This window comes from Pleurodeles waltl, chromosome 12 (assembly GCF_031143425.1).
Source record: "Pleurodeles waltl isolate 20211129_DDA chromosome 12, aPleWal1.hap1.20221129, whole genome shotgun sequence".
Lineage (NCBI taxonomy): Eukaryota > Metazoa > Chordata > Amphibia > Caudata > Salamandridae > Pleurodeles > Pleurodeles waltl.
Genome location: NC_090451.1, coordinates 667781496 through 667807038, shown reverse-complemented (window position 1 = coordinate 667807038; position 25543 = coordinate 667781496). Strand labels below are relative to the sequence as shown.

Genomic DNA, 25543 nt, shown 5'->3' with positions numbered 1-25543 from the left:
TCCCTGCCACCCGAAGAATATGTGTCCACGGGTGTCATTGGCCGTGTCACCTTGAGTCTTTATAAACATGTCGCCACAATTACCGGATAAAAGACGTCAGTGGAAGAAATTATAACGGAATGGGAAGCTGTACAGGGGGCTCAGGATATGAGGTCACGCTTACCCACCACCACTAGAGGACAGCTGTAGGGTAACATGAAGACTGGAGAAGTGTGTAACACGCACCGTGTTTTCCGACCGCAGACTCCGATATTAAGGCATGATTATGGGACTCAGAAAACCCAGTAAAAATCAGTGTTGTTGGCGAGTGGTGGTAATGTAAATTTCTGCAATTGGCCGCTCATTTGGAACACAGTTTTCATCCAGAGGCGGCGTTGTCAATGCGTGGCTTATCGTGATGTGAAAGGCTTCTCACCCAGACCCCCAAACTCTTGGCTCGCGTCATCACCTGATTGCTGCTTTTCAGAAATAATGCCCTGACATCTCATGTGACCAGAGGCTTCACACCTGGGCATATTCTCCACTTAGGTCTCTCTTTCTGAATTTTGTGAGAGTCTGCCACCTCCCCAACACTGCTTACAAATTGTAGGCCTACAATTTGTCTTAGAGCCCGGCTCTCCTGAGGGTCTGTGGTCTTGTCAGGGTCCTTTCCCTCCATCAAACTAGGGACCTTACTGCTCCTCACCCCCTTGTGGGTTGTCGCCTGACGAATACCTATACTTAGAAGGCTTTTCCTTCTGCTACCTGACCCTGGTAATTTGAGAGCAGAGACTTCACCCTACTTCTGTGGACCCTTGCCTGACCTGTATCTACCAGGAATACTTCTTCTTTCTACATAAATCCTCACCTGCCAGTACCTCTGATAGTTGGTGAAGCTGCCGCCCACCCCCTTTATAGCTTACTCTAACATATATGAATACATCCTCTCATGCTGGTATATTTAGCCTCCTCAGTACCTAAACAAGTGGCTTTCCTCCTGCATGAGGCTCAGCTTCAACTTCCTCTACTGCTGCTGGTTTGTGGGTCTTCTTTTGGCCTGGACCTCTGGCTGTGGAGACCATGATCACTGCCCTATGAGGTGCCACTGCCATTCCTTCATTATTTTCCTCTTGTTTTTCCTTGGTGCTTGCAACTTATCTCTTATTGCAGGCGTTTATGAAGAGGCTGTAACTGTAGGAAATACAACTGCCAGTGGTGGCTCAGGTACCAAAATCACACTGGATGACTCTCGGATCTCCTGGCTTAGCTGGAGCGGGTGGCGTTGCAACTGCCCAGCTGGCTCCATGTCTAGGATGCGCGATGTAAAGTACCAAGTGCCAGGTATCACCCTTAGTGACACGGACTTCAATCGAAAACGATACCAGCGGGTAGTGTGTGACTACAAAGAATGTCATTGCAATCGTACCCTTGGCCAGTGTGATCATGCCCGGGCCGAATGTACCGACATGGAGGAGTATGAGTGTGCCCTCATTGACATTGGCTATGCTTCGCGTCACCTCTTCAGGAAGCTGTGGACCACAATAGATAACTCGTCTCACAGCATCTGGGAACGGCTGAAGATTTTCTATCCTGGCAAAACGACACAGAATAAGAAGAACAAGAAGGTGATAAATTAGAACACTGATGGGAAAGCAACAGCACTGGACACACAGAAGGTACAGCCTCTAGAGAAGAGACGAGGGAGGCACTCTCCGGAGGGCAAATATAGGGTAATATAGCCGACAGATGTAATATGAGGGAGGGCACAGCCATACAAAAATTTGACAATACCAATCATATGGATGATCTATGTTGGTACTGACCATGGAGAAAATATCAACAAGAACGCTTGGAGAGGTACCAGTGAGAGACATATTAACAGGAAATATAAGAGATGGTCAGCTCATTTAAAAGAAGCCATGGTGGTACTCAGGGCAGGGGAAGTGTAGGCAGCAACTGTAAATAGTTTCCATAATTCAGTGTTAGTCTTGAAATAGAGTCCCAATTGTGACATCCCTTCACTGTGTCTGCCATCACTTTACCAATTTGTTATCCCCATTAAAAAAGGTTACTGCTTTTAACAGAACAAAAATTATATGAAACACCTTATTCCATAAAAAGGATTACAAGCTCCAAGACTTATCAACCAATGTGATACAATAATACAGACTCAGTATTATATCATGAAACGCTTCATATTGATAGCGTAATCCAAGATAAAGCATAATCCTTTTAGGGATTAATGAAGGTTAAACTGTGGTATGGAGGTAAAATAACAGTACAAAGCAAACACCTATCATAATCAATCCTGCTCAGGGGTATTCCTTGCAACCCATTTGAGTTAATTAATTCAAACTGTGAAATCAACTGTGTCCTCCATTAAATAGCCATTCAAACTTCTTGTGTCGGTGTGCCCCACTAGAACCCTTCCATTGAACAGTGATACCACATCAGTTAAATATTTTCAAAACTATAGTGCCATTGAGTATGTGTATTGTATATATATTGTGGGGTTGAACACATTGGACCTTTCATAACCCTTTCCAGGTGTGACACCGGTTCATATCACTTCCCCTGGACATCTTACCATGATCATGCAATGTGTGAGAACTCTGCCTATATTGCACTACATCTGTAGGAGTTGGTGGTGTTTCAGGTCAAATCTCTGTAGTCCTTTTGATGGTAGTTGGGGTAAGGAATTGTGCACTGGAAAACACTGAACCTGATGCTTATTGATATCTTCTTTAAATGTCTGTGTGTTCAGGTCTGTGTGGTCACTATCAATGTTCTCCACATCCTCATTGTAGTAGCTGGCATGGCAGACACTGAGAGGTCGAATTTACTATTCTTACTCCAGTTGTAGAATATTAGGGAAAGTCCAGCTTTCCCCAAAATAATCCAGGAAGACTCACATATTATTCTAACTCCACTCCTAGAATATTTTGGGGGAAAGTTAAAAAGTGCCCAAATATTTTAAGAAAGGGTTGAACAGCAGTATTTTTGTACAGACCAAAGTGCTGCACCGAGGGTGCTGCTAAAGGTAGGAATACCAAACAAGAGGTGATATCCTCCAGCAAGACCCTTAAGAGGCATAATTCCCTCAATTGCTTTAGAGAGCAGCAGCTCCAATGGCAGTGTTAACCATCTCAACAACATCCTTAGTTTGGCATTATGAGTTGTCCAGAAGGACTTAACTTTCTTCCATTTGAATTGCCTAATTTTCTTCCACTTGACTTTCTTATATCTTTGGCATCGTTTGATGAATCTTCATGAAATGTTCCAAAATAAGCGTGCCAGTGATTCTTGTTGTGCGAGGAAAGTTTAGGGGTGATCTGTCAAGCGAGAGTAAAAAAAAGTGGGGGAAGAGGGGGTCCAAAAAAAGTGTGTTTCCCATAGTAGTTTTGAACTTGACTACAGCCCGAACCACTAGACGGGATTATATCAAATTTGGCAGAAAGCTACATTTTGTTCCGCAGATTGTGCTTTTTATTATTTGGTGTAAATCCATTCAGTAATTTGTGAGATATTAAAGGAAATCACAATTTGTATATCTGTGGTCGCAAAGCCTTTGCGAATAATAACGAGCTTCTGCAGGGATCAGCAGGGCTCTGATTGACTGCCAACACTTCAACCAGGAAGTGCTGGCTGGCATCTTGGGACTCAGCTTCAACCGAGTCCCAAAAAACTAAATGTGAAAAAAAGAAAAGGAGGCAGGGTAGGAATACCTTAACAACTTAGCTTTGTTCCTGGGGTTCCATTAGGACCCTGAAATGGCAAAAAGACATTTTTTTAAATTATTTTTTTCCAGTGAATATTATCACTGACATTTTTTGTAAAAAGTGCAGGCTCCCATCCTTCCTTATAACTCAGTCCCCAGGTAGGGCAGGTCCCAGGGGCATATTTAATTATAAATAATTGAACTTTGTTAGAACTGTGTAGATTGTGCTTCAATGCATAAGGAACGTTTGAATTTTAAAGTGCCTGGACAGTTATTTCAACGATTCTACTAAATAGATATTCTGATTTACAGTTTTTGAAGAGCTGCGTTGTAAATGGGAATATTATTTATCAATTGCTATTTGTGGGAGATGATTTCATGTGCTCAAATGCATTGCTCTATTCTTGTCATCCCTTCTTCCCCCCACTGCAGCTGACACGTGCACCTGAGCATTCCATGACATTTTTAGGCAAGTCTGGCCTTTTAGTCAGCAGCATTTTGAATACTAGTTGTTTTAAAACCGTTCTGCTAAGGGTGCTTATGAAACTGTAAGTCCCAGAGTGCAAAGTGGCATTGCTCAATTAGTCCTGACTATATAGGAGTTGCGCATTAGAAGGGGCCACTTCACGACTATAACAGCTCGGGGTTCCATCTTTGCCTCTGTCCTCTTGCACCAAGAAGAATAGATATAGATTTTCAGACCTCACTTGCCCGTGTGTGTTTTTTTTTTTTGTTTAACATTCCCAGATTCCCTATCCTACTGCGGTCTTAAATTTGAAATACGTGCAGACCTCGTGGTGAAAATCATGTTACAATCCACAATAGTGCCTACAGCCAACCAAATGCATCCTCCTAACTAACCTATTACACTTCTCTGTATGTGAATAACCAGTGATCTGATCCACTGCTGCTAAATCTCCATGTACACACACATTACTCTGTCCGAGACAATTTATACAAAACACACACCAAAGAAATGCTACTGACATAGCACTGAACAGGCAAGTGTGAGCGATGGATGCTATAGTCCGACCACCTTGTTAACTTTACAAAGGCTTATTTTCGTTCCAGCTGACTGTTTCGTGTGGTGGGGTGCAAGTCCTTGCTACTGCAAGTCATTTATAAGCTTTTACAACAAAACAAACCATACACTATCAGTGTCATTTTAGATTATATTCATATTGGTTTAATGCGTTTTGTCTGGTGTGTGGTGCTAATACCGCCAAGGTTGTGGGTTTGATCCTCGTACGGGACATTGCAATTTTTTCTTCTTTTTTAGGTTTTTGGCACTTTTTGTTTAAAATTAAAGAACCTCGAAGGCAAAATGCCAATGAGATCTCCAGGTCGCCATTTAAAGAACAGTGATTAACGCAGGAGGAGAGTTTGAAACAATAACACCCCTTACTCAAGATAAAGTTAAACAAGCATTTGCAATGCAATAGGTCTCGCAGATTTCGAACAAGTTAACTGTCATCTTTTGAAAACAGAGCCCACGAGAAAAAACAAAAAAGAACTTGAGTGGAAACTGAGAAAAGACAACTTAACAAAATAAAATAAAGTTAGCTTTAAAAAATACAACCTTGCAATTCTGTTTGTCCTGCTGGGCATGTTTTTTGTCAGTGACAACCCTTCTGTTTGCAAGGCACTGGAAGTTAGAAAAAAATAGTACCTCAATCACATCGGGAGCAGCGGACGGGCACTAATTAAGTTGAAATCAATTAGTGCTTGATCTCTGCTCCACACAGAGGAACGGAAATGATGCCGGACGTGCCTTGACGAATTACAAAGGGCTAAAAAAGAGTGCCACGTAAACCAACAAATGGTGAGCAACAGGCGGGCTTCAAGCCTTTTACTGAACACAACAGAGTCTCAAATGCGAGACGCATGCGCAAGCACGTGTACTCGCAGACTCAACCCTAAAAATGAAAAAACATCCAACCTTGCTTACTTACTTTTCCACTCCAGGTACTTACTTATTCTATTTTTAGGGTCGAGCTCGCGAGACGCTTAAGGTTTTAGAAAAGGGCTCGGAGCCCTGTCGACGTCACATCAGTGTTTTTTATTGGTTCGTGGGCTTGCCTATTAAAATCTACTTGCTTTCGTTAGTCGAAGGCATGCATACGTCATGGCTTTTCCAGTGGCTAGCCCTCCTCGAGCGCATCGACCAAGTACAGAAAACATGCGAGGCTCGCTGTTTTTCTGTCCAGCCGGTGGACTACTTTTTCTCTATTTTCCTAACGCGATTTCACTTGGCCGAAGTAGAGCGCTTTACACAGTTAATTGCACTTTTTCGGGTTACGTACATAAATGCACTTTTGCCGATAGGTGAAAAGTCGGGTTAGGAGTTTGCAACGCTATCAGCTCTAACACGAGCAAACGCAAGACCCGTTGCATTGCAAATGCTTGTTAATAATAATGTTAACATAATGCAATATAAAGCTGGCACTAATTAAGCCAACAGCACTGGCTTTCATACAGTGCATGCATACAGAAACTAACAACATGAATACATTCATACATGCTAACATTCATGAAAACCTAAGGAGAGACTGAGGGAGTAAAAATCAAGAGTAATTAACCACCCCATTGACTTGAATTATAGTGAGGACTTTTTAAGCGGCAGAAGAGTAAATTTTTTTTTTTTCCTTTAATATTCAAGAGTCTTCCTCCTAAACCGGTCTTTTTAATATGAATAATGCATTGACATGGATCATTCATGCATACACATAAGCAGAAAGAAAACGACACGTAGATATGTCCACACACAGACGCATCCCTGCATACACAGACACTGATACACACAACCCTCCACACATACAGGCTCCCACTCACGAGACCTACAGACACAGGGCACACATACCACCAAGCCTAATGGCATCCATAGGCAAAGCTACAAGCCACTCATGTACACACTCTACATACTTTTCAACAGACCCAATTCAGACTCACACATTTCTAAAGCCAAACACAGACCCACACACGCGCTCACACACCCACTCACAGACCCACATGGGCACTCACTGACCCATACTGGCACTCACACACCCACTAATCATTCAAGCACCTACTCAAAGACACCCACAGGCACCCACACACAGACCCACTCACACACCTACTCAAAAACCCATAGCTCCACATACAGACCTGCTGAGGCACTCACACATTCACTCACAGACCCAAACAGGCACGCATACACAAATGCACAGACCCATAAAGGCACTCACACACCCACTCACAGATCCATAGCACCACTCTCTCACACACATACTCAGACACACACAGGCACTCACAGACCCACACGACCTCTCACAAACCCACTCACAAACTGAAAAGCGCCACTCACACACCCACTCACAGACCCATACCACCACTCATACACCCACTCACCCACCTATACAGGCACTCACACACCCACTCTCAAAGTTACAGGTTACAGTTAGGAGTTTTTTTTTAAAACATAGAAATTCACTGAAAAAATGTTACAGGAACTTTATAATTAGGAAAAACAATTAAAAAAACCTTAGAAATTCACTGAAAAAACAAAGATTACAGGGACATTATAGTTAGGAAAATATATCTTCAGAGGGATAGGAGAACAACACTTACACACCCCACTCACTCCTAATCCATTACGCAAACACACAAAATGTAGGGCGGAATGCCACTTTTGATATCTGACCAAATCTTGCTTAACACCATGTACTTTGTCCTACACAAAGGTATATCCCCTTTAGGGATGGAAAGGCCTCACCCACTTAGTAGTGGCATGCTTCAGCATAGGCCAGTCCACCCCGCCGACTAAATCGGCAGTTTCAACCGTAGCCCCAATGGAGGGCTAGCACCTTTTGGGGCAGGGAGATCAGAACAAAGTGTCTGGCAAATCTCTTTGAAACATTAAAAAATGTGCTATGTTTTGACTATTTTATGCATGGAAAGTTTCAGGGTGATCTGTAAAGCGGGGACCAAGAAAAAAGGGGGGGGGTTCCAAAATGCAAAATCCTCATACATTTTTCATTGACTTCTTTAGAAAGGGCTAAAGCAAAAACTTCTGAAGGGAATTACACCAAATTTGTCAGGAAGTAGATCTTGAGATGCAGATTTCGCTTTTTGTAATTTGGTGTAAATCACTTCAGCAGGGGTCCACAAGATTCTTGAAAGACTCTCAGGGGAGCTCCAACTCAAAAGTAGAGCATTCTGATGGGCCCAGGGAGCTTTATTTTCCATGGGGCATCCTGCCCACATGTGAGCTCCCATGGGAGCAACAACTCTAATTAGCTGCCAGCAACATCAGAAAAATGTGCTGGCAGCCATTAAAGGACTTCAGAACCTCACCCCCTGTCCTGAATTTGTAAAAAAAAAAAAAAAAATCCTATTGGACTCCTGCAGGATCAGAAAAAATATTGCGGCTGTTCCAATTTGGGTCATGGGGATCCCAATGCCAGGGTGTTTTCAATAAGGGGAGGGAGGGCTGTTCGCCCCTCCCCCTTTTTAAGCTACTATAGGACGTGGGGAGCCCTTCCCAGGGCCGGAATATTATCAAAAGGGGAGGGTGAGCGTGGACCACCTCCTGAGCCATCAAAGGCCCTGAGGAGCCCACCCCGGGGCAAAAATAGAATAAAAAAAGGGGGTGGGACGGGTGCCCCCCCCTTCCTGATCCTTTTATGGCCCTGGACACCCCATCCCCAGGGCTGGCTCATTAGCTATGTCCCGGGGGCCCACCCCACGACATATTAGTTTCAGTGGCCGCACCGGCTCGGGAGCATTTTTTAATCTTCCTCCACACGGGAGCAAACACAAAATGTTATGTTAAGGATATTTATAAAGTGCAACCAATACCCGAGGGTGTCTAGGAGCTGAGCTGAGAGCTAACTGGTAAGGTCCCAGTGCCAAGAATAGCAGACATTCTCTAAGGAGAGGATGGATCTAAATCAGTAGTGAATAACCAGGTTTTCAAAGCTTTCCTGAAACTTAAATGGGTTGGAGCTGATTTAACTGTGATTGGTAGTACGTTATAAGCCTTGGTGGCACCCTGAAGAAAACATCTACCACCCCAGGATAGGCGCCTGCAACTAGGGTCCGCTGCCAGCCTGCTGGAAGCTGATCTTAGGGAAGCTTCTTGGTCTGTTATATTTTACATTTTCCCTGAAGAAGGTTGGGCCTTGGTTTTTAAGTGCTTTACAGGTAATGCAAAGAGGTTTAAATACCACCCTCTGCTGAACAGGGAGCCAGTGCAGTTTACTGATCTGTGTCATGACCGATTGGAACTCAGGTGTCTTCAGGAGAAGGCGTGCTGCAGCATTCTGCAGAAGTTGTAATCTATTTAGTATGGCTTGTTGAGCATACATAAGCAGGCCATTGCAGTAATCTAATTTAGACATTACCACAGAAGTGACTACCAGTTTCTGTAGGTTTTCTGGGATGAATGAAATAATCTTTTTCAAGGATCTAAGGAAGAAAAAAGCTGAAGAAGTTACAGCTTTAAAATGGTTAGCATGGGATAATCTAATATCCATAAGAACTCCCAAGTTGCAGGTTTTGTTGACCTGTACCAGGAGCGGGCCAAGTTCCTGTGGCCAGCAAGAAACTGTCTAGAATATGGGATGAGTGCCAAGAAGTAGAACTTCGGTTTTGCTGGAGTTCAGTATTAGACATCCATGAATTGATTGCCCACATGCAATCGCAGAAGCTAGTCCCAACTTTACTTTTACCACTGGAAAAGAATACGACAAATTTGTGTGTTGTTTGCTTAAGATGTAATCGGAAAGTCGAATGATCTAATAAGGATGGCCAACTAAGAGACATATACATAAAAAAAGTGGGACTAAGGGAGGAGCCCTGAGGGAAACCACAAAGAATGGAAAATGATGGTGAAACAAGCTCGCCATGGCGAACCTCCTGAGGGTGATCAGAAAGGAAGGATTTCAGTAGGACCCTGGCTGCCCCGGTAACCCCTATGTCATCCAGGTGGGCCAGCAGCAGCTCATGATTGACCATATTGAATACTGCTGACAGGTCAAGCAAGGCTAAGAGCAGCCCGCCCTTTCTCATCAAGAGGCCTGTCTGATCTACTCAGTGGCCTTAATAAGAGCTGTGTCCGTGCTGTGCCCTCTGCGAAAGCCAAACTGGGTGTTGTCGAGAAACTTGTGTCAATAAATTCTACAATCTGTTCCCAGTGGAAGGAAGTATTCAAAATTCTCCTGGGGGCATGGAGAAGACTTTTGATTTATTTCCCTACTTGCTCTGATGGGGACAGGAAAACAGATAAAGAGTCTGCTCCCACCCGGAGGGAGTAGCTACTCCCCGCAGACGAGCAGTGCCGGCTTGGGGCTTCCCCTGCAGACCATAACAAGGGTAGGTGGATGTCCTGGGTGGGCACCAGGGCACCGTCCAATAATAATGTGGGCCTTGGAGGATGGGGTCCCAAGGGCCAGAAAAAGCTTGGAGACAGGCTGTGCACCCATCCCCTTTAAAAAAACATGGCCCAGGGGAATGGGGTCCTCAGGGCCTTTTTAACGCTCAGGGAGGGGGTGGTGTTGGGATTCTGCGACCTACCTCCCCTTAAACTTAAGTAATGGTCCTGGGGATGTGGTCCCCAGAGTCTTTTAGAGGGACGGACGGGGGTGGTTTGGCCCCCCCTCTTAAAAAAAGAACAAAAAAACACAGCCCTGGGGGATGAGGGTCCCCAGACCCTAATAAGGCTCAGGGAGAGGGACACATGGCACGCCTTCCTCTTTAACAAAAAAAAAGGCCCTGGGATTGGGTTACAAGGGCTTAATAAGGCTCGGGGAGAGCGGGGTCACGCAGCCACTCTCCACTTTCATTAAAAACAAAAATAGCCCTGGGGGTCCCCAGGACCTGAAGAGACTCAGGAAGTGGGGGTCAGGTGGCCTCCCTGTCCTTTAAAATATATATGGCCTTGGAGGCCATAGTAAATATGCTCAGGGAGGGGGAGCCACGTGGCCCCCTTTAAAATACAAGAATGGGGGCATAGCCAAATGGTGGATGGGTGAGATGCAGATTTTGCCTCTCCGTCTCCACCGCAGCAGCTGAAAGCGTACTGCCGGCCGACTAGATTTTTCCCTGATCAAAGATGATGCAGTAGGGGAGTGTCCGGGCCCCGGTGGAGCCGGTCGGCACAGCGCTGCAGAGGGGTCTGGCGTGAGACACCTAAAGTGAGGCCTTGTCCGCTCGGGCCTGGGGCACCCAGGGACAAGCGGGAGCGCGTCCTGCTGGGGTGACTTTTCCGGTCCTGGCTGAGCTGTCTGTGTGCAGAGCGCGAGCGCTGCGGAGGCCCTGGCGGGGGGCCCAAAGAGGTGAAGAGGAGCCTGGGTCAATTGCCAGAGGCTGCGGTGTGGTCCCTGGTTAAGACTGCTGCTTGACTTCCCATGCGGCCTCCTAGGCTCAGACTAGGCTACGTTGCCTCCCAACGAGGAGAATCAGGTGAGTGGGGCCGAAGGTGGATGATGCCTGCACTGTGGTGCGCACTGCGCTTGGCTTCCGGGGTCCGCACTGTGAGGCCCGTGCGTGGAGGTCCTCCTGCCCCCTGAGCTCAGGGTGGACGCTGAGCCTTGCAGGCAGCTGACGCCTTGTGTGTCAGCCAGGGGTGGCTCCCCACTTCGACCCCTGAGGAGTCACAGCTGTTGGGAGGGGGGGTCCTCAGGCTAAACAATGTGGCTGCTACGAGGAAGATTCCGGAAGGGGGGGGCCAACGCTGTGCTCCCTCCGCACACCTGGGACTCACGCCTCGTGGTGCCTCACTGGAGGTGGCCCCTCCAGCCTGGACTGTGATACTGTGGTCCCAGATCAGGGGTGTGGAATTCCTATAGCCCAGCGCCCAGAACATATTGTTTAGAGGTCAAGGACAACACAATTTCCTGTCTAATTTGTCCTTGGGATAAGTAGGGCCAACTCTCTGCAGCACAAACCCTTTGTTGTTTTGACTGCCAGATTACAGTACCACACCAAACAACCCAGGGTTCAGAGCAGCTACCATGTAGCTGTAAAACTCGTACTGACCAGTGTCCAGCACGTGTATTAGAATGGCTGCTCTGTTCACTTACTATGTCCCAGGTTTGGCAAGGACACAGTATGGACATATTGTTCATGCATCTGTTCCCACACATACAAAATAGTGCACCCTGCCTTAGGTCTGGAAGGCCTGCCAGAGTGGTGACTTATCTGTAGTGCATGCAGTGTGTAGTGGACAGGGCCTGGCTGTGTGCCATGTCGAGTTTCTCTCAGGATTGCATTAGAACACCCAGCCTGCAATGGCAGTGCTGGGTGGTTCTGTATGCATGGCTTGGCTGGGGAGGGTGTCAAAATCTGTGCTGCTGCCCTCAGGGGCCTACCCTTAGTACCCCATGCCCTAGGTACCTAAGTATGATTTCATAAGGACTTATAGTGGCAGCTAAAGGTGTTCCCAACTGTGCAAATGCATCACAACAGTTCTGGGAAAGAGATCTGGCCCAGGGAACCAGGTTAGCAGGGGACCTGGGAACTAATAACTTTGGGACTACATCAAATACCAAGCAAAATGTGCGGGCTAACCATGACAAAAGAGGCCTTTTCTCACACTGTCCACCAATAACTGGTCACTGAAAACATCCTTCCTTATCTGACACTTTCAAAATTTAGACTGTCACAACAGACTAAAGATCTGCCCTCTCACAATCTCTTTCCCCATTCAACACCCTAAAGATCCTGAATCCAAAACTAGAACCTTTTGTACTAGTCTCTTCCAATCACCCACCACCTCTTACTCAGACTCCATCCATTACCAGTAAATGCACACACAAAACAATCACCACTAACGTATTTGTGTCTCCTGTGCTATGTCATAGCAGCATTCAACAAGGATTAAAAACAATATTAAAACATAATCTTCCACCAACACCAATTTCACAAACACTTCCTGCATCATCCTCACCCTCCCACAAATCCCCCATTAAATCTCCGGGAAACCTGCCTGAACAGGACATTGAGTAGAAGGAAAGTCACAACACAAAAACCATCAGTTCATCCACTCTACCTACCTATTCACCTGATTCACACGAGGAACACATTCCATCCAAAATAATTACACATTAACAATCGGGTCAATATATGACATCAAAGGCAACCCAGAAATAAACTCATCCTTCCACAAATACTCCACCTAAAGTGTATGGTGATGAACATTTGGCAAATGCACAAAATCAAATACAACATTTTTGATGCAATGAAGGATATGGTGTCAGACACATTATTTATCCAGATACCTGCTTGGGAAATTATATGGCTTCAGTAGGACATGAAGCTGACCTACTGGTAATTGTTTAAACACAGAAGATTGCTGTTCCTCCAGAGAAAGGGAGAATTAGAAAAGAGAAGCTGTCGGTTGGGACCAGGAGAGGAGATGATCATCTGGATCAGGGAATCCGACTAATCAGAAGTGATTGCCCTCACACACCCAGATGGGTTTCATTGGGCTGCTCCTCACTGGACTGGCGCTGCAGTGACAAACATGCCCCTCAAGGAGTTTCTTTATCAGAGATCTTCTGATTTGGTAGTCGTAGTGATGAATGCAAGAGAGGATATCGTGAGTGTAGGGGGTGCAGTAAGTGGTTTAAAAAATATTTAAGGGGCTCCAGAGACAGTTAATAGGGTGGTCCCCTTGACAATTGTTAAAACAAATAGGAATCAAAAGCTGCTTAAAATATGTGAAGTTGGGCCAACATGTTTCAAGCCTTGTGGCCCAACTGGATCTTAAGCAATTTGTCAGGACCAAATAAATGACGCCTACCCTACACCTGATTGGGAATGAAGGCATGTTTTAATAAATGTGCCCAAGCAAAATTTGTTGTCAACTGTACCTGCTGTGGTACAGAACATCGGAAATTCGAACTGGTTGAGAGAAAAAGAGACAGCTAATCAAGTGTGTCACCAGACTGGGCGGGTTGACACACCCTTAATACATTTAATATGTCTTAACTTGAGCTACAAAATATGCTGAGGGTGCATTATCGCCCAGCAGTGAAGAATGCACAATTAAACCAAATTAACAGGCAACTGAACACATGTGGAAACACAACAACAAATCCACTCCTACTGTGTGGTATATCATAGGGTTGCATTCACAAATGCAGCTAATAGGGATCTTACCCTATTAGAGTAGTGATTCTACCCATTAGGAATGTGGCAGAAGACTGCGCTTAGGTGTGGAAACAAACTGGTAGACATAGATGTACAAATTAGGTGGCAGCTTTCAAAAACGATATAAAAAGAAACACGCATAGTTTTTGTCACCACTGACGTGGTCCCACACAGTAACTTACCCGTGACCTACCCTCTTCTGCAGGCCTGGAGGTAATAAGGATGCCAGGAAGAGGGTTTTTGAGTATGCCGGGCTCAATCTCAGGTGAGCGCTTGGGATCAATTTCAGGTGTGCAGCATGCCAGGGGAGGCTAGCAATCACTACACCGGCTCACAAGGAGCTCCCAAAATATGGCTGCCATGTTGGTAGAGATGGAGGGAGGCTTTGAATGCCTCAATGTCATTGTTACCCTCTAATCTCCATGACGGTAAAGTGGCAATAAAGAAGCATGTCTGCACTCGCTTGATGTAATGTTTTCCTTCTGTAGGAATGCCTTGATGAAGTTCAGACGCTGTCTGCCATGAGTGTGGATGTTACCATACTCAGCACATGTGTGCTAGCCCTGGCCGGAGCATGTCTTTGCTAAGCCTGGTGGCCCTAGATAGGAATGCAGGTGCCATATTGGAGTGAAGGTCGTAAAGTTAAAAAATGGGGAAAAGGAGTGTGTTGCAGGTCATATTATATATTGAATATGTCTTGATGCAAATAAACAAGCCAAAAATGATCTAAATATCTATGAAAAAATGGGTCTTGCTGATCGTGGTTTACAAATGTAGATTGGTCCTGAATGGTAAGATAAAAACAGAGAATGTATTTAAGTGGCCAGCTATTGTGGTCACATTGTAAATATCAATATGTTAGTGACATATGCACCTGGCAGTATGGGTTATCTGGGTGTCAGAAGTAGTCCAGGTGATAACACAGTAGTCTGTCATGTAACCCTACGCTGGGTGTAGCAGAGTATATCATGTAGCCCTGTGGTGAGTGTGGCAGAAGATGTCACGGTGGGCTGGTGTGAAGAGGAGAGATTCTGTCACCCAATGGTAACAGTATCAGTAACAAGTGTGGATCCAAGGAATCTGATCCGTCACATATCTAACTCACTCCAGAGGAGGTTGTCATTTAGGCAGCTAATATGAGTGGCCAGGCGAAAGACCCAGTGTTGTTCCCTCCGGAACTGGATTTGTTTGTCCCAGTGATTGTGTGCTTCCAGAATGCTCCACTGGAGGTCATCTGGGGTATGATTGTTTTTGTCAAGAAATGTGTACTAATGTTGGTGGTGCTTCGTTTGCCCCATGTGTTACTGATATACGCAGTTGTTGGTGTTGCAATTAGTGTGGCACCTCTGCGTCCATATGTGTGTGAAAAATCTAGCCTGATTTCATTTGTTGTTTTTGTGAGATTGCATACCCCACATGAAACACATAGGTAGTGACCTGTAACAGGTGGGAGGTACCAAAGGGGACGTTGTTCTAACCTCGGAACTGGCTGGGATCTGTGTATATCAGCATGTCTCTAAAGTTTTAAGTGCGCTTAAACACAAAGCATGGAAGGAGGATGTGGAGGGAACCTGAATGTAGAATAGGCCAATGTTTCTGTATAATTCTCTGTATACGGTTCTAGTTAGGAGTAAAAGTAGTAACACAAGTGGTGATGTTGTCATTGGTCCTGGTTGTGGGGTCTAAGAATGCTGCTTGTTGCTTTTTTCTAGCCCTCTGGCTGCTTCAGTGACGGTCCAGGGGGTGGATAGTTAAGGGCTCTAAGGCTGGTGCTGAGTTTAGTGGCCTGCAGGTCATTTTCATTGGAATTGCTGCAATTCTGTCTAAGACAAAGAAATTGCCTATAAGGGAGGTTGTCCCCAAACCAGTTGATCAGCCGGTCTCCCAGTCCCGATAGACAGCTGCTCTTTTCTCATTTTCCCTTTCTCTGGAGGAACAGCATCCTTCTATTATTAACCATTACATTTAAGGAGCATAGGTGTGTCGATATACTCCATTCTAATATGTATTTGCAGTTCTGATAAAGGTACACTTTTGCAACTACAGTAGAACCGCAGGAGCCTTTACATATGCTTTCTTGGATGCACTATCAGATCTCACCCCAAACGCACCCATGGACCCTTCGCCTGCAACTCCTGCAAACGCATCTTCCACCACGCAACCACCACGACCACCAGCCCACGCGCCATCAACCACCTCAAATGCTTCCTGGTCAACGCTCGATCTGTCCACAAGCACGCCGTTGAAATCTGGGACCTCCTGGACTCCACAGCACCGGACGTCCCCTTCATCACGGAGACCTGGATGAATGCCTCGTCGGCCCCAGACATCGCCACCGCCATCCCCGAAGGCTACAAGATTTCCAGAAAAGACCGCACCAACCAAGTAGGAGGAGGTATCGCCATCGTCTTCAAAGACTCCATCAGCGTCACCACCTCCACCGAAGACACCCCTCTCGCCGCTGAACATCTGCATTTTCAGATTCGCACCGACCCCAGGACCACCCTCAGAGGATCCCTCGTCTACCGTCCCCCCGGACCGCGCGCCCCATTCAGCGACTCCATCGCCGACTTCGTCTCCCCGCACGCCCTCGCCGGACTACATCCTCCTAGGCGACCTCAGCTTCCATCTGGAACAAAACAACGACTCCAACACCACCGCCCTGCTCGACAACCTCGGCCTCAAGCAACTGGTGAACACCGCCACCCACATCGCCGGTCACACGCTTGACCCTATCTTCTCCGCCAGCAAACACGTCTCCTTCAGCTACACCTCCGCTCTACACTGGACCGACCACAGCTGTGTCCATTTCACATTCCGACGCGAGACCTGCCAACTCCGCACTCAACCCATCCCTCGTCGACAGTGGAACAAAATCCCCAAAGAGCAACTCCTCTCCGCACTCGCCGTCAACCAACCTACCCTCACCACCGACCCCAACGACGCAGCCCTCAGCCTCTCGAACTGGATCTCCAACTGCGCAGACGACCTTGCATCCCTCAGACGCACGCATCAACAGGCCATCACCAAAAAACTCTCTGGTTCTCTGACACCCTCAAAGAATCGAAGAAAACATGTCGCGCCCTCGAGAAGGCCTGGCGCAAGGACCACACCGCCGACAACATGACCGCCCTCAAAAACGCAACCCGCGAACACCACCACCTGATCCGCGCAGCCAAAAGGAACTTTTTCACCGACAGACTGGACAAAAACAGCCACAACAGCAGAGAACTTTTCAGCATCGTCAAAGAGTTCTCCAACCCCAACGCCAACTCCGTCACGCCCTCACAAGACTTGTGCAACTCCCTCGCCACCTTCTTCCATCGCAAGATCAGCGACCTCCACAACATCTTCGGACACCAGACCCTACCAAGCATCACCGAACCCACACCCCCGGCCATCACCCTCAACGCCTGGACCCACATCAACACTGAAGAAACCAAAATCACCATGAACTCTATCCACTCCGGCGCCCCATCGGACCCCTGCCCGCACTTCATCTTCAATAAAGCTGACGTCATCATCGCCCGCACCTCCAGGCCGTCATCAACTCTTCATTTTCTTCTGCTACCTTCCCCGAAAGCTGGAAACACGCCGAAGTCAACGCCCTACTAAAGAAACCTGCGGCTGACCCTAGCGACCTGAAAAACTTCTGCCCCATCTCGCTCCTCCTCTTCCCTGCCAAGGTAATAGAGAAGACCGTCAACAAACAGCTTACCACCTTCCTGGAAGACAACAACCTGCTCGACCCTTCACAAACCGGATTCAGAACCAACCACAGCACTGAAACCGCCCTCATCTCAGTCACAGACGACATCAGAACCCTGATGGACAACGGTGAAACAGTCGCCCTCATCCTCCTCGACCTCTCGGCTGCCTTCGACACCGTCTGTCACCGCACCCTAGTAACCCGCCTCCGCTCCACCGGGATCCAGGACCAGGCCCTGGACTGGATTGCCTCCTTCCTCTCAAACCGCTCTCAAAGAGTTTACCTCCCACCGTTTCGCTCAGACCCCACCGAGATCATCTGCGGCGTACCTCAAGGCTCATCGCTCAGCCCGACACTCTTCAATGTCTACATGAGCCCCCTCGCCAACATCGTACGCAAGCACGACATCATCATCAACTCCTACGCCGACAACATACAACTTATACTCTCCCTCACTAAGGACCCCGCCAGCGCCAAGACCAACCTACAAGAGGGCATGAAGGACGTCGCAGATTGGATGAGGCTCAGCCGCCTAAAGCTGAACTCTGACAAAACGGAAGTCCTCATCCTCGGCAACAGCCCGTCCGCTTGGGACGACTCCTGGTGGCCCATGGCCCTTGGCACCGCACCGACCCCCTCAGACCACGCCCGCAACCTCGGCTTCATCTTGGACCCTCTTCTCACCATGACCAAGCAAGTCAACGCCGTGTCCTCCGCCTGCTTCCTCACCCTCTGCATGCTCTGCAAGATCTTCCGCTGGATCCCCGCCGACACTAGAAAAACCGTGACCCACGCCCTCGTCATGAGCCGCCTGGCCAAGGCAACACCCTCTATACTGGGACCACCGCTAAACTCCAAAAACGCCTGCAACGTATTCAAAACGCCTCGGCCCGCCTCATCCTCGACGTACCCCGCAACAGCCACATCTCCGCACACCTGAGACACCTGCATTGGCTCCCAGTCAGCAAAAGGATCACCTTCCGACTTCTCACCCACGCACACAAAGCCCTCCACAACAAGGGACCGGAATACCTCAACCGTCGCCTCAGCTTCTACGCCCCCACCCGTCTCCTCCGTTCCTCTGGCCTCGCGCTCGCTGCCGTCCCTCGCATCCGCCGCTCCACGGCGGGTGGGAGGTCCTTCTCCTTCCTGGCAGCCAAGACCTGGAACAACCTCCCCACCAGCCTCAGGACCACCCAGGACCACTCCGCTTTCCGGAGAATCCTCAAAACCTGGCTTTTCGAGCAGCAGTGACCCCCCCCTTCCCCCTAGCGCCTTGAGACCCGCACGGGTGAGTAGCGCGCTTTATAAATGTTAATGATTTGATTTGATTCAACCGAATTCTCAAACATAGATGTATTTGTTGACCTAAACATTTGGTTTCATAAACCAAACGTGTCTTAACCAGAAGCCATTGTCCCCGGGTTTAACACATACAACTTACATCAATAATTTCCTGAGCTACCCACAGAGCACGTCGTACATTATGTCATCTTTCCCAAACCAGAACAAATTGCTGTTGAAAGAATTTCACAAGTCACTTGGACTAACCATCACATCATCACGTTTCCTATAAAAATCCAAAATTAAATATCAACGGAATTCTGCTATACCTCAGCAATTTCCAAACAATGAAACAAAATAAACATGCAAGAATTGGGATCTCAACTAACCCCAAACATGCAATTGAAGACAATAAATTCCTTAGAGAAACTTTCTGGGTCAATGACAATAGCCTATTGAAAATAAACTCTTTGGGTGAAAAGTTAAAAGAATAAAAGTACAAATCTCAAAACATCCACGGAGCTGGTACAAATACAAGAACCCTCAAGATAAACTGCGTCTACCCAAACTCAATACATTGCATAATTCATCCTTAAAAAAGGCCAAAAAATACATTACTAAAGCATAGCTGAGGAACGCCATAAAATTATTTTTGAAGTCCAGAAAGTGGAAAGTCTCTGGCCAACCTTCGCAAGACTTCTGCAATAAGCTTGCAAAACACGGCTAAACCGAAGCTGACACTGAATTCATAGCTAGCAACCGTGAAAGTAAATGTACACCCAGAAACCATCTATGCCGAAAATCAGGCACCATCTTTCTCACTCTTTCAAGAAATTACAAAATTTGGGAGTCAAGTAAAAGTCAGCAACCCTGCTTCATGCCCATTAGACCTCTCCCCACCTCTAATCTTCAAAACAATTCTTCTATCGACACCTGCAGGTATCCCAGTGAGAAACGTCACCAATAACTAATTAAATACATGAGGAATTGACGAAAGCTTACATATGCATAGACCTTAAGAAGAACAACCTGGAGCCACAAGATCCTAACAACTAAAGAACAATCTCCAATCGACCTTTTCTTGGCAAACATATGGAAAGGGTACAGTTTTTCCTGATTATTGAATTCGTCAATGAAAACCATCCGCTCTCAAGACAGGCAAACGGGACTCTGTCAAGAAAAAGGTACAGAATTGCTCCTGATCTCAATATGGGGTGACCTAAAAATAGGTGACAAAAATAGTGCATTACTACTCTTGGATCTTTCTGCAGCTATTGGCACAGTACGCCAAGATTACTTATTTATAAAACTCAAAGAAGTGAGTATAGACACCAAAGTTCTTACTTGGATTCCTTTACCTTAAATAGAGTATCTATCTCTTTCATATACCCCTTTTTCACAACATACTTGAAGCACAAAAACAGGAGGTCCTCAAGGATCTGTCATCTCACTTCTACTTTTCAACATTTTAATGGACCTGATACCAGACCTTATAAGTATTTTTGTGTTAATCTGCTACAACTACATGGGTGACATGCACATAATTCTCAAACTCAAAAAATCAAGGACATAATCTCTGACGTTTGCCCTCAAATACTGTCTATTTAGCTTAAAGTATCAGCTGGGTGTCGTCGGCGTAGGAGATGATGTTGGTGTTGTGTTTGCGTGCGATGTCGGCGAGGGGGCTCATGTAGACATTGAAGAGAGTCGGACTGAGCGAGGAGCCCTGTGGGACGCCGCAGATGATCTTGGTGGGGTCCGAGCGGAACGGCGGGAGGTAGACTCTTTGGGAGCGGTTAGAGAGGAAAGAGGTGATCCAGTTCAGGGCCTGTCCTTGGATGCCGGTGGAGCGGAGGCGGGATGTTAGGGTGCGGTGTCAGACAGTGTTGAAGGCGGCCGAGAGGTCGAGGAGGATGAGGGCGGCTGTTTCTCCTATATATTTATATGTAATCAGTGCTTGAAATGGAAAAAATAGAAGTGCGGGCACTCTGTATTAGAGTACCTGCTCGTTTCTGAGAAGTGCCAGTAGTCTCCAATGAAAGGTATTACGTTTTTCATGAGAAGTGCAGGTACTGTCCCTCTCAAAATAAAAATGTGCCAGTACTCAGTACCGACCCATTTAAAGCACTGTATGTAATGTACTCTTGTTGTCTTGTAAACTGCTCTTGAGACTGTGGGTCGAGTTTGCACTACAAAAAACTGCAAAAACTTAAATACAAAAAAATGGGAAAATACCTCCAAGAGCCAACTCTAAGGTCTCTGACATGGGGATAGCTTCATAAAGTAGTGCAGGATGCATCCTGTTGCATTTTAGAGGCAGCCGAGCAAGCCACATTTCATCAAGAAAACTCTGCATATCAGTGGCGTAACAAAGGCCCCCGCAGCCCCCATGGAGCAGACCCCCAAGAGCTCCAGGCGCCCCCCTCAGCACAGGACCTGCCCTCAGTGAGTCTCTCTATGTTGTCTACAGGGGGTGGAGGGCTCCAATTTCGTTACGCCACTACGGCAGTCACCTTTTCCAGTGGCCACCTCAGGTTCCGGACCACAGCGGCGCTTGCATGACCGCGTGCTTCCTCCTGCCCCTCGCGCGGAAGCCGAACGCCCGTCTCGTCAGACCATTGTGAGAGCGCGAGCCGGAACGTGCCCGCGTCACGTGACTGTCCGGAAGCGCGGGAGCGTCACAGGCGGCCGGTGGCACGGAGCCTCGCGCTCCAATCCCAACCGCGGCCTTTCAAACGTAAAGAGGCGGCGCGAGGCTCCGAGGGGAAGCCCCGTTAAGAGGTCCGACGGCCGAAAGAACAAGGGGAGAGGATTTAAGTCTGGCCGCAGTGAAAGCAACTTGGTAGTGACATGGCCTGTTGGCTCTCCTGAGGCTACCGGTCATCGAGGGCTTTCGGCTCCTCATGAGAAGCCCGTTGGTCCCTGCCCCATGAGGCCCATCCTGCTGCTCCTGATAAGCACGGCCTCCATGGCCAACGGTAAGACCGCCAAAACGACTCACCGCAGCACCACAATGGACAGCGCCACGGCCAGCACAAGTGGGGTGACCCCACCCCTTTTGTTACCACCTACACTTACAACTACAGTCATTCAAACAGGAGATCCCATGCCCCCTCCCGACGAACTGTGGCAACCATGGAGCAGCTGGATCTGTAACTGTGCTGGGGGGTCCATGGCACGTGTGCGTGAGCTGTCCTATGTGAATGGTGACGTCACCTTTAGCAATCAAGACTTGGACCGGCATCGTTTCCAGAGAGTGGCCTGCACCTACAGTATGTGCCCACCATGCAAGCTAGGGCAGTGTGATCATGAGCACATCGACTGCCCAATTGGTGAAGACTACCAGTGCGCTGTGCTCGAATTGGGTTACAACAAGGATGGGGGCACCCACATCAGCAGTATAGAGCCAAGAGATGAACGTTTCTGGGAGCAAATCAGTATTGGTGTGCATTCCATATGGAACAAGCTCAAGAGGGCATTCCAGCCCAAGAAGGTGAGCACAAAACTGGATAAGAGGGCAGGGTCAACCTAAGAAGAGGAATTTAGTCCTGTTGGTTTAGCTGAATATTGGTGATTTTGGAAGAGGCAACAAAAGATAAAAGGTTGAACTGGTCACCAGGTGAATTATTTTGCAACAATTCTCAAACCTGAACTTGACATTAAACCAAGGGACCTTGTTGAATCTTGGTTGTTGGTGATGGAGGATTGGTCATAGGAATCTAATTCTTTTTTTGTTGGGTCTAGGTGCTATGTATCCTCTGTGCTGGTGCTTATCCTTGTGTATAGTTCTATATTGAATGTTGTGATTGTACTTATTGCCAGGGAAGATGTGTTAGATGAGTTGCAGGAAGAGATTGAGCAGTTAACTACCAGGCTTCAGCAGGGGCTTGTGCTTTTCTGCTTGCTAATAAAGTACTATCAACAGGATCACTGGAGTTAGTTTTTATACTGGAACAGTTATGAGCCACACTTTGTTCATGAGCTTCACTTTCAACATTTTTCCATTATGTTTGACCAGTTGTGAAATTTTAAACATCATGATCTTGATTACTACTATACATTGATCCTTTTTGATTGGATCTTGATATTTGTATGTGATTGGTCTCCCTTGTACTGATTCTGTTCCACTTGCAACCTCTATTACACACCAGTCTTACCTGAAACACTTAGGGCCATATTTATACTCTGGTTGCGCCTGATTTGCGTCATTTTTTGGGGCGCAAAACTACGACCATATTTTACTTTGACGCTAGACCCCGCTAACGTCAAAATATCTCAGTGTGGGTAATTTTCTGGATGCGTGAAACCGCCTTGCATTAATGACATGCAAGGTAGGTGTTCCCATCCCAAAAATGACTTAAACACCCGTGCGCCATATTTATCCAACTGGGCAAAAATGGCGCACGGCTGGGAGGCGGAGCTGGAAAATGACGTAAATCCCGATTTGCATCAAAAATTAACGCCTGGGTCAGGGCAGGTGTTAAGGGACCTGTGGGCACTTTTCCATGGTGGAAGACCATGGAAGCAGTCCAGAGGTTCCTTTCCATGCACCCAGGGACATCCCCTGCCACCCTAGCCCACCCCTGGAGGACACCCATGGATGGGGGGGACCCATCCATGGTGAGTGCAGGTAAGTATAATTTTTTTTTTTTAAGTGGCATGGGGGGGGCTAACTTGGGCCCCCCTAAATGCCACTGTGCCCAATGGCCATGCCCAGGGACTATGGCCACTGGGCAGGGGGGCATCACTCCTGTCTTTGCTAAGACAGGAGTCATTTCCATGGGGGTTGTGTGTCAAAATATGGCGCAAGTCAGGTTAGAGGCAATTTTTTTTACTCTAACCTGACTTGTACCATTCTTTGATGCATAACCCCCAGTCTTCCCTACGCCTCCGCTGCCCGGTTAGAGTCATTTATTTCTGATTAATTATGGGCATCATATGCCTATACCATTTAAGTGCTAAGGTTGGTCAGCTCATAAAAAATGCTCTCTGGCTCCATCATCATTGTACCTTTTGGAACCTACAGACATCTTGGCAGTACCACTGTAAGGGAATGCCTCTTTTTTGCATGTTCACCCCCACATGTTTGGACCAATGCTTTTGTTTTTTCGCATATGAGAGTACACTGAGGCTTGCTACCCAGACCACAGTGCCAGTGGTCTGACCCCATGCAAAATATATGTTGAATTGGATTCACCCAGTTGGCACAGCCAGACTTACTTATAAGTTCCCAGTGTATGGTCTCCAAGGTACCCAGGGCATGTAAGGCAGAGTGTCCACCGAGGGCTGCAGCACTGCTTGTGCCACCGTTTGTGTCACAAGGTACAAAATAGCTCCCAGCCTGCCACTGCAAACTGGAAGGATGGTGCGTTCACTTTCAGTTCGGCTTTGCCATTCACACCAATGGCAAACCCACTCCCATGCCCGGGATGAACTGGTCTCGTCTAGGCACACGGTTGCCGGAAGACTGGCCTATTTTTGGAAGGCCCATCTGCCCCCAAGTGGGGCAGAAAGCCCACCAGAGACCAAGGAAGATTAAAAAAAAAAAAAAATCGAGGTTGGGCTATGGCCATACCCCCCACCCCAAATAAATGGGGCCAAAGTTTTTCTGCCCACCTGTGGGTCTGATTGGGCAATTACTCCCAATCCACACCCCGGGGAGACAGAAAGTCTACTAGATGCCAGGGAATAAAAAAAATAAAAGAAAATAGTAGGGTGGTGGCTACCAACCAGTATGGGCCTGGTTATGCCCCCACCCGAACTGAAGGGCCTAACAGTCTTTCAGCTCTCCCTCACACACTAAAACATCTTATCTCATGGCAAGCAAGAGGACATTTGAATATTTTTGTTTTGTGTTTTACCTTTCGGCCATGAGAGCTTAGTAACTCTCAAAATCGTCCCACTTGGAATGGTGAGGGCTGCACTTTTTTTTTTACTTTGGGAAGCTGCCATGTAGAAAAAATCCACAAGACCTAGACACATCTGAAAACTAAACATCTGGTTGATTCCAGGGTGGTGTGCTTCACATGCACCCCACACCATTTTCTTACCCACAATGCCCTGCAAACCTGCAACTTTGCTGGAAAGCACACATTTTCCCCACATTTTTGTGATGGGACCTTCCGGAATGTACAGGAATCCACGAAATTCCTACCACCCAGCATTGTCTCATCTATACTGATACAAATTCTGCCCCACTTGTCAGCCTAAAAATGTTTTTTTTATAAACTGCCCTTTTGGACCCACTTTGGTTCCCCCTCAATTTCGACATGTTTTTGGCTCTTCCCTGTCACAAGCACTTGGCCCACCTACACAAGTGAGGTATAATTTTTACCAAGAGACTGAGGGGAAGGTTGGGTGGTAGGAAATTTGTCCCGGTGCGGTAATCCCACACAGAAATGTGGGAAAAGTGTTTTTTTTTTTAAAGCTACATATGAGATTTGCTGAGGATTCTGGGTAAGAAAACATTGGGGGATCCACACAAGTCAGACCTCCCTGGACTTCCTCGGGTGTCTAGTTTTCAGAAATGTCTGGGTTTGGTAGGTTTCCCTAGATGGCTGCTGAGCCCTGGACCAAAAACGCAGGTGCACCCCACCCCGCAGAAATAGGTAGTGTCAAATGCACATATTTGCAGATACTTACAAATGCATTTACAAAGGAGTTTTGACACGGAGAGCCGGAGTGAAAAATCAATGACCAAAGGTCTGTTTATTTTTGCTGCA

General features: G+C 47.0%; 1 protein-coding gene across 1 annotated transcript in view; it reads left to right on the top strand.

The window, feature by feature from the left end:
• Window positions 1-67: 67 nt before the first annotated feature.
• Window positions 68-25543, top strand: part of LOC138267177 (uncharacterized) — a 51093-nt gene continuing 25617 nt past the window's right edge. Inside the window, exons 1-3 of the mRNA XM_069216028.1 lie at window positions 68-95; window positions 1150-1604; window positions 21292-22314. Coding sequence (XP_069072129.1) covers window positions 68-95; window positions 1150-1604; window positions 21292-22314 — 1506 coding nt within the window. The remainder of the gene's footprint in view (window positions 96-1149; window positions 1605-21291; window positions 22315-25543) is intronic.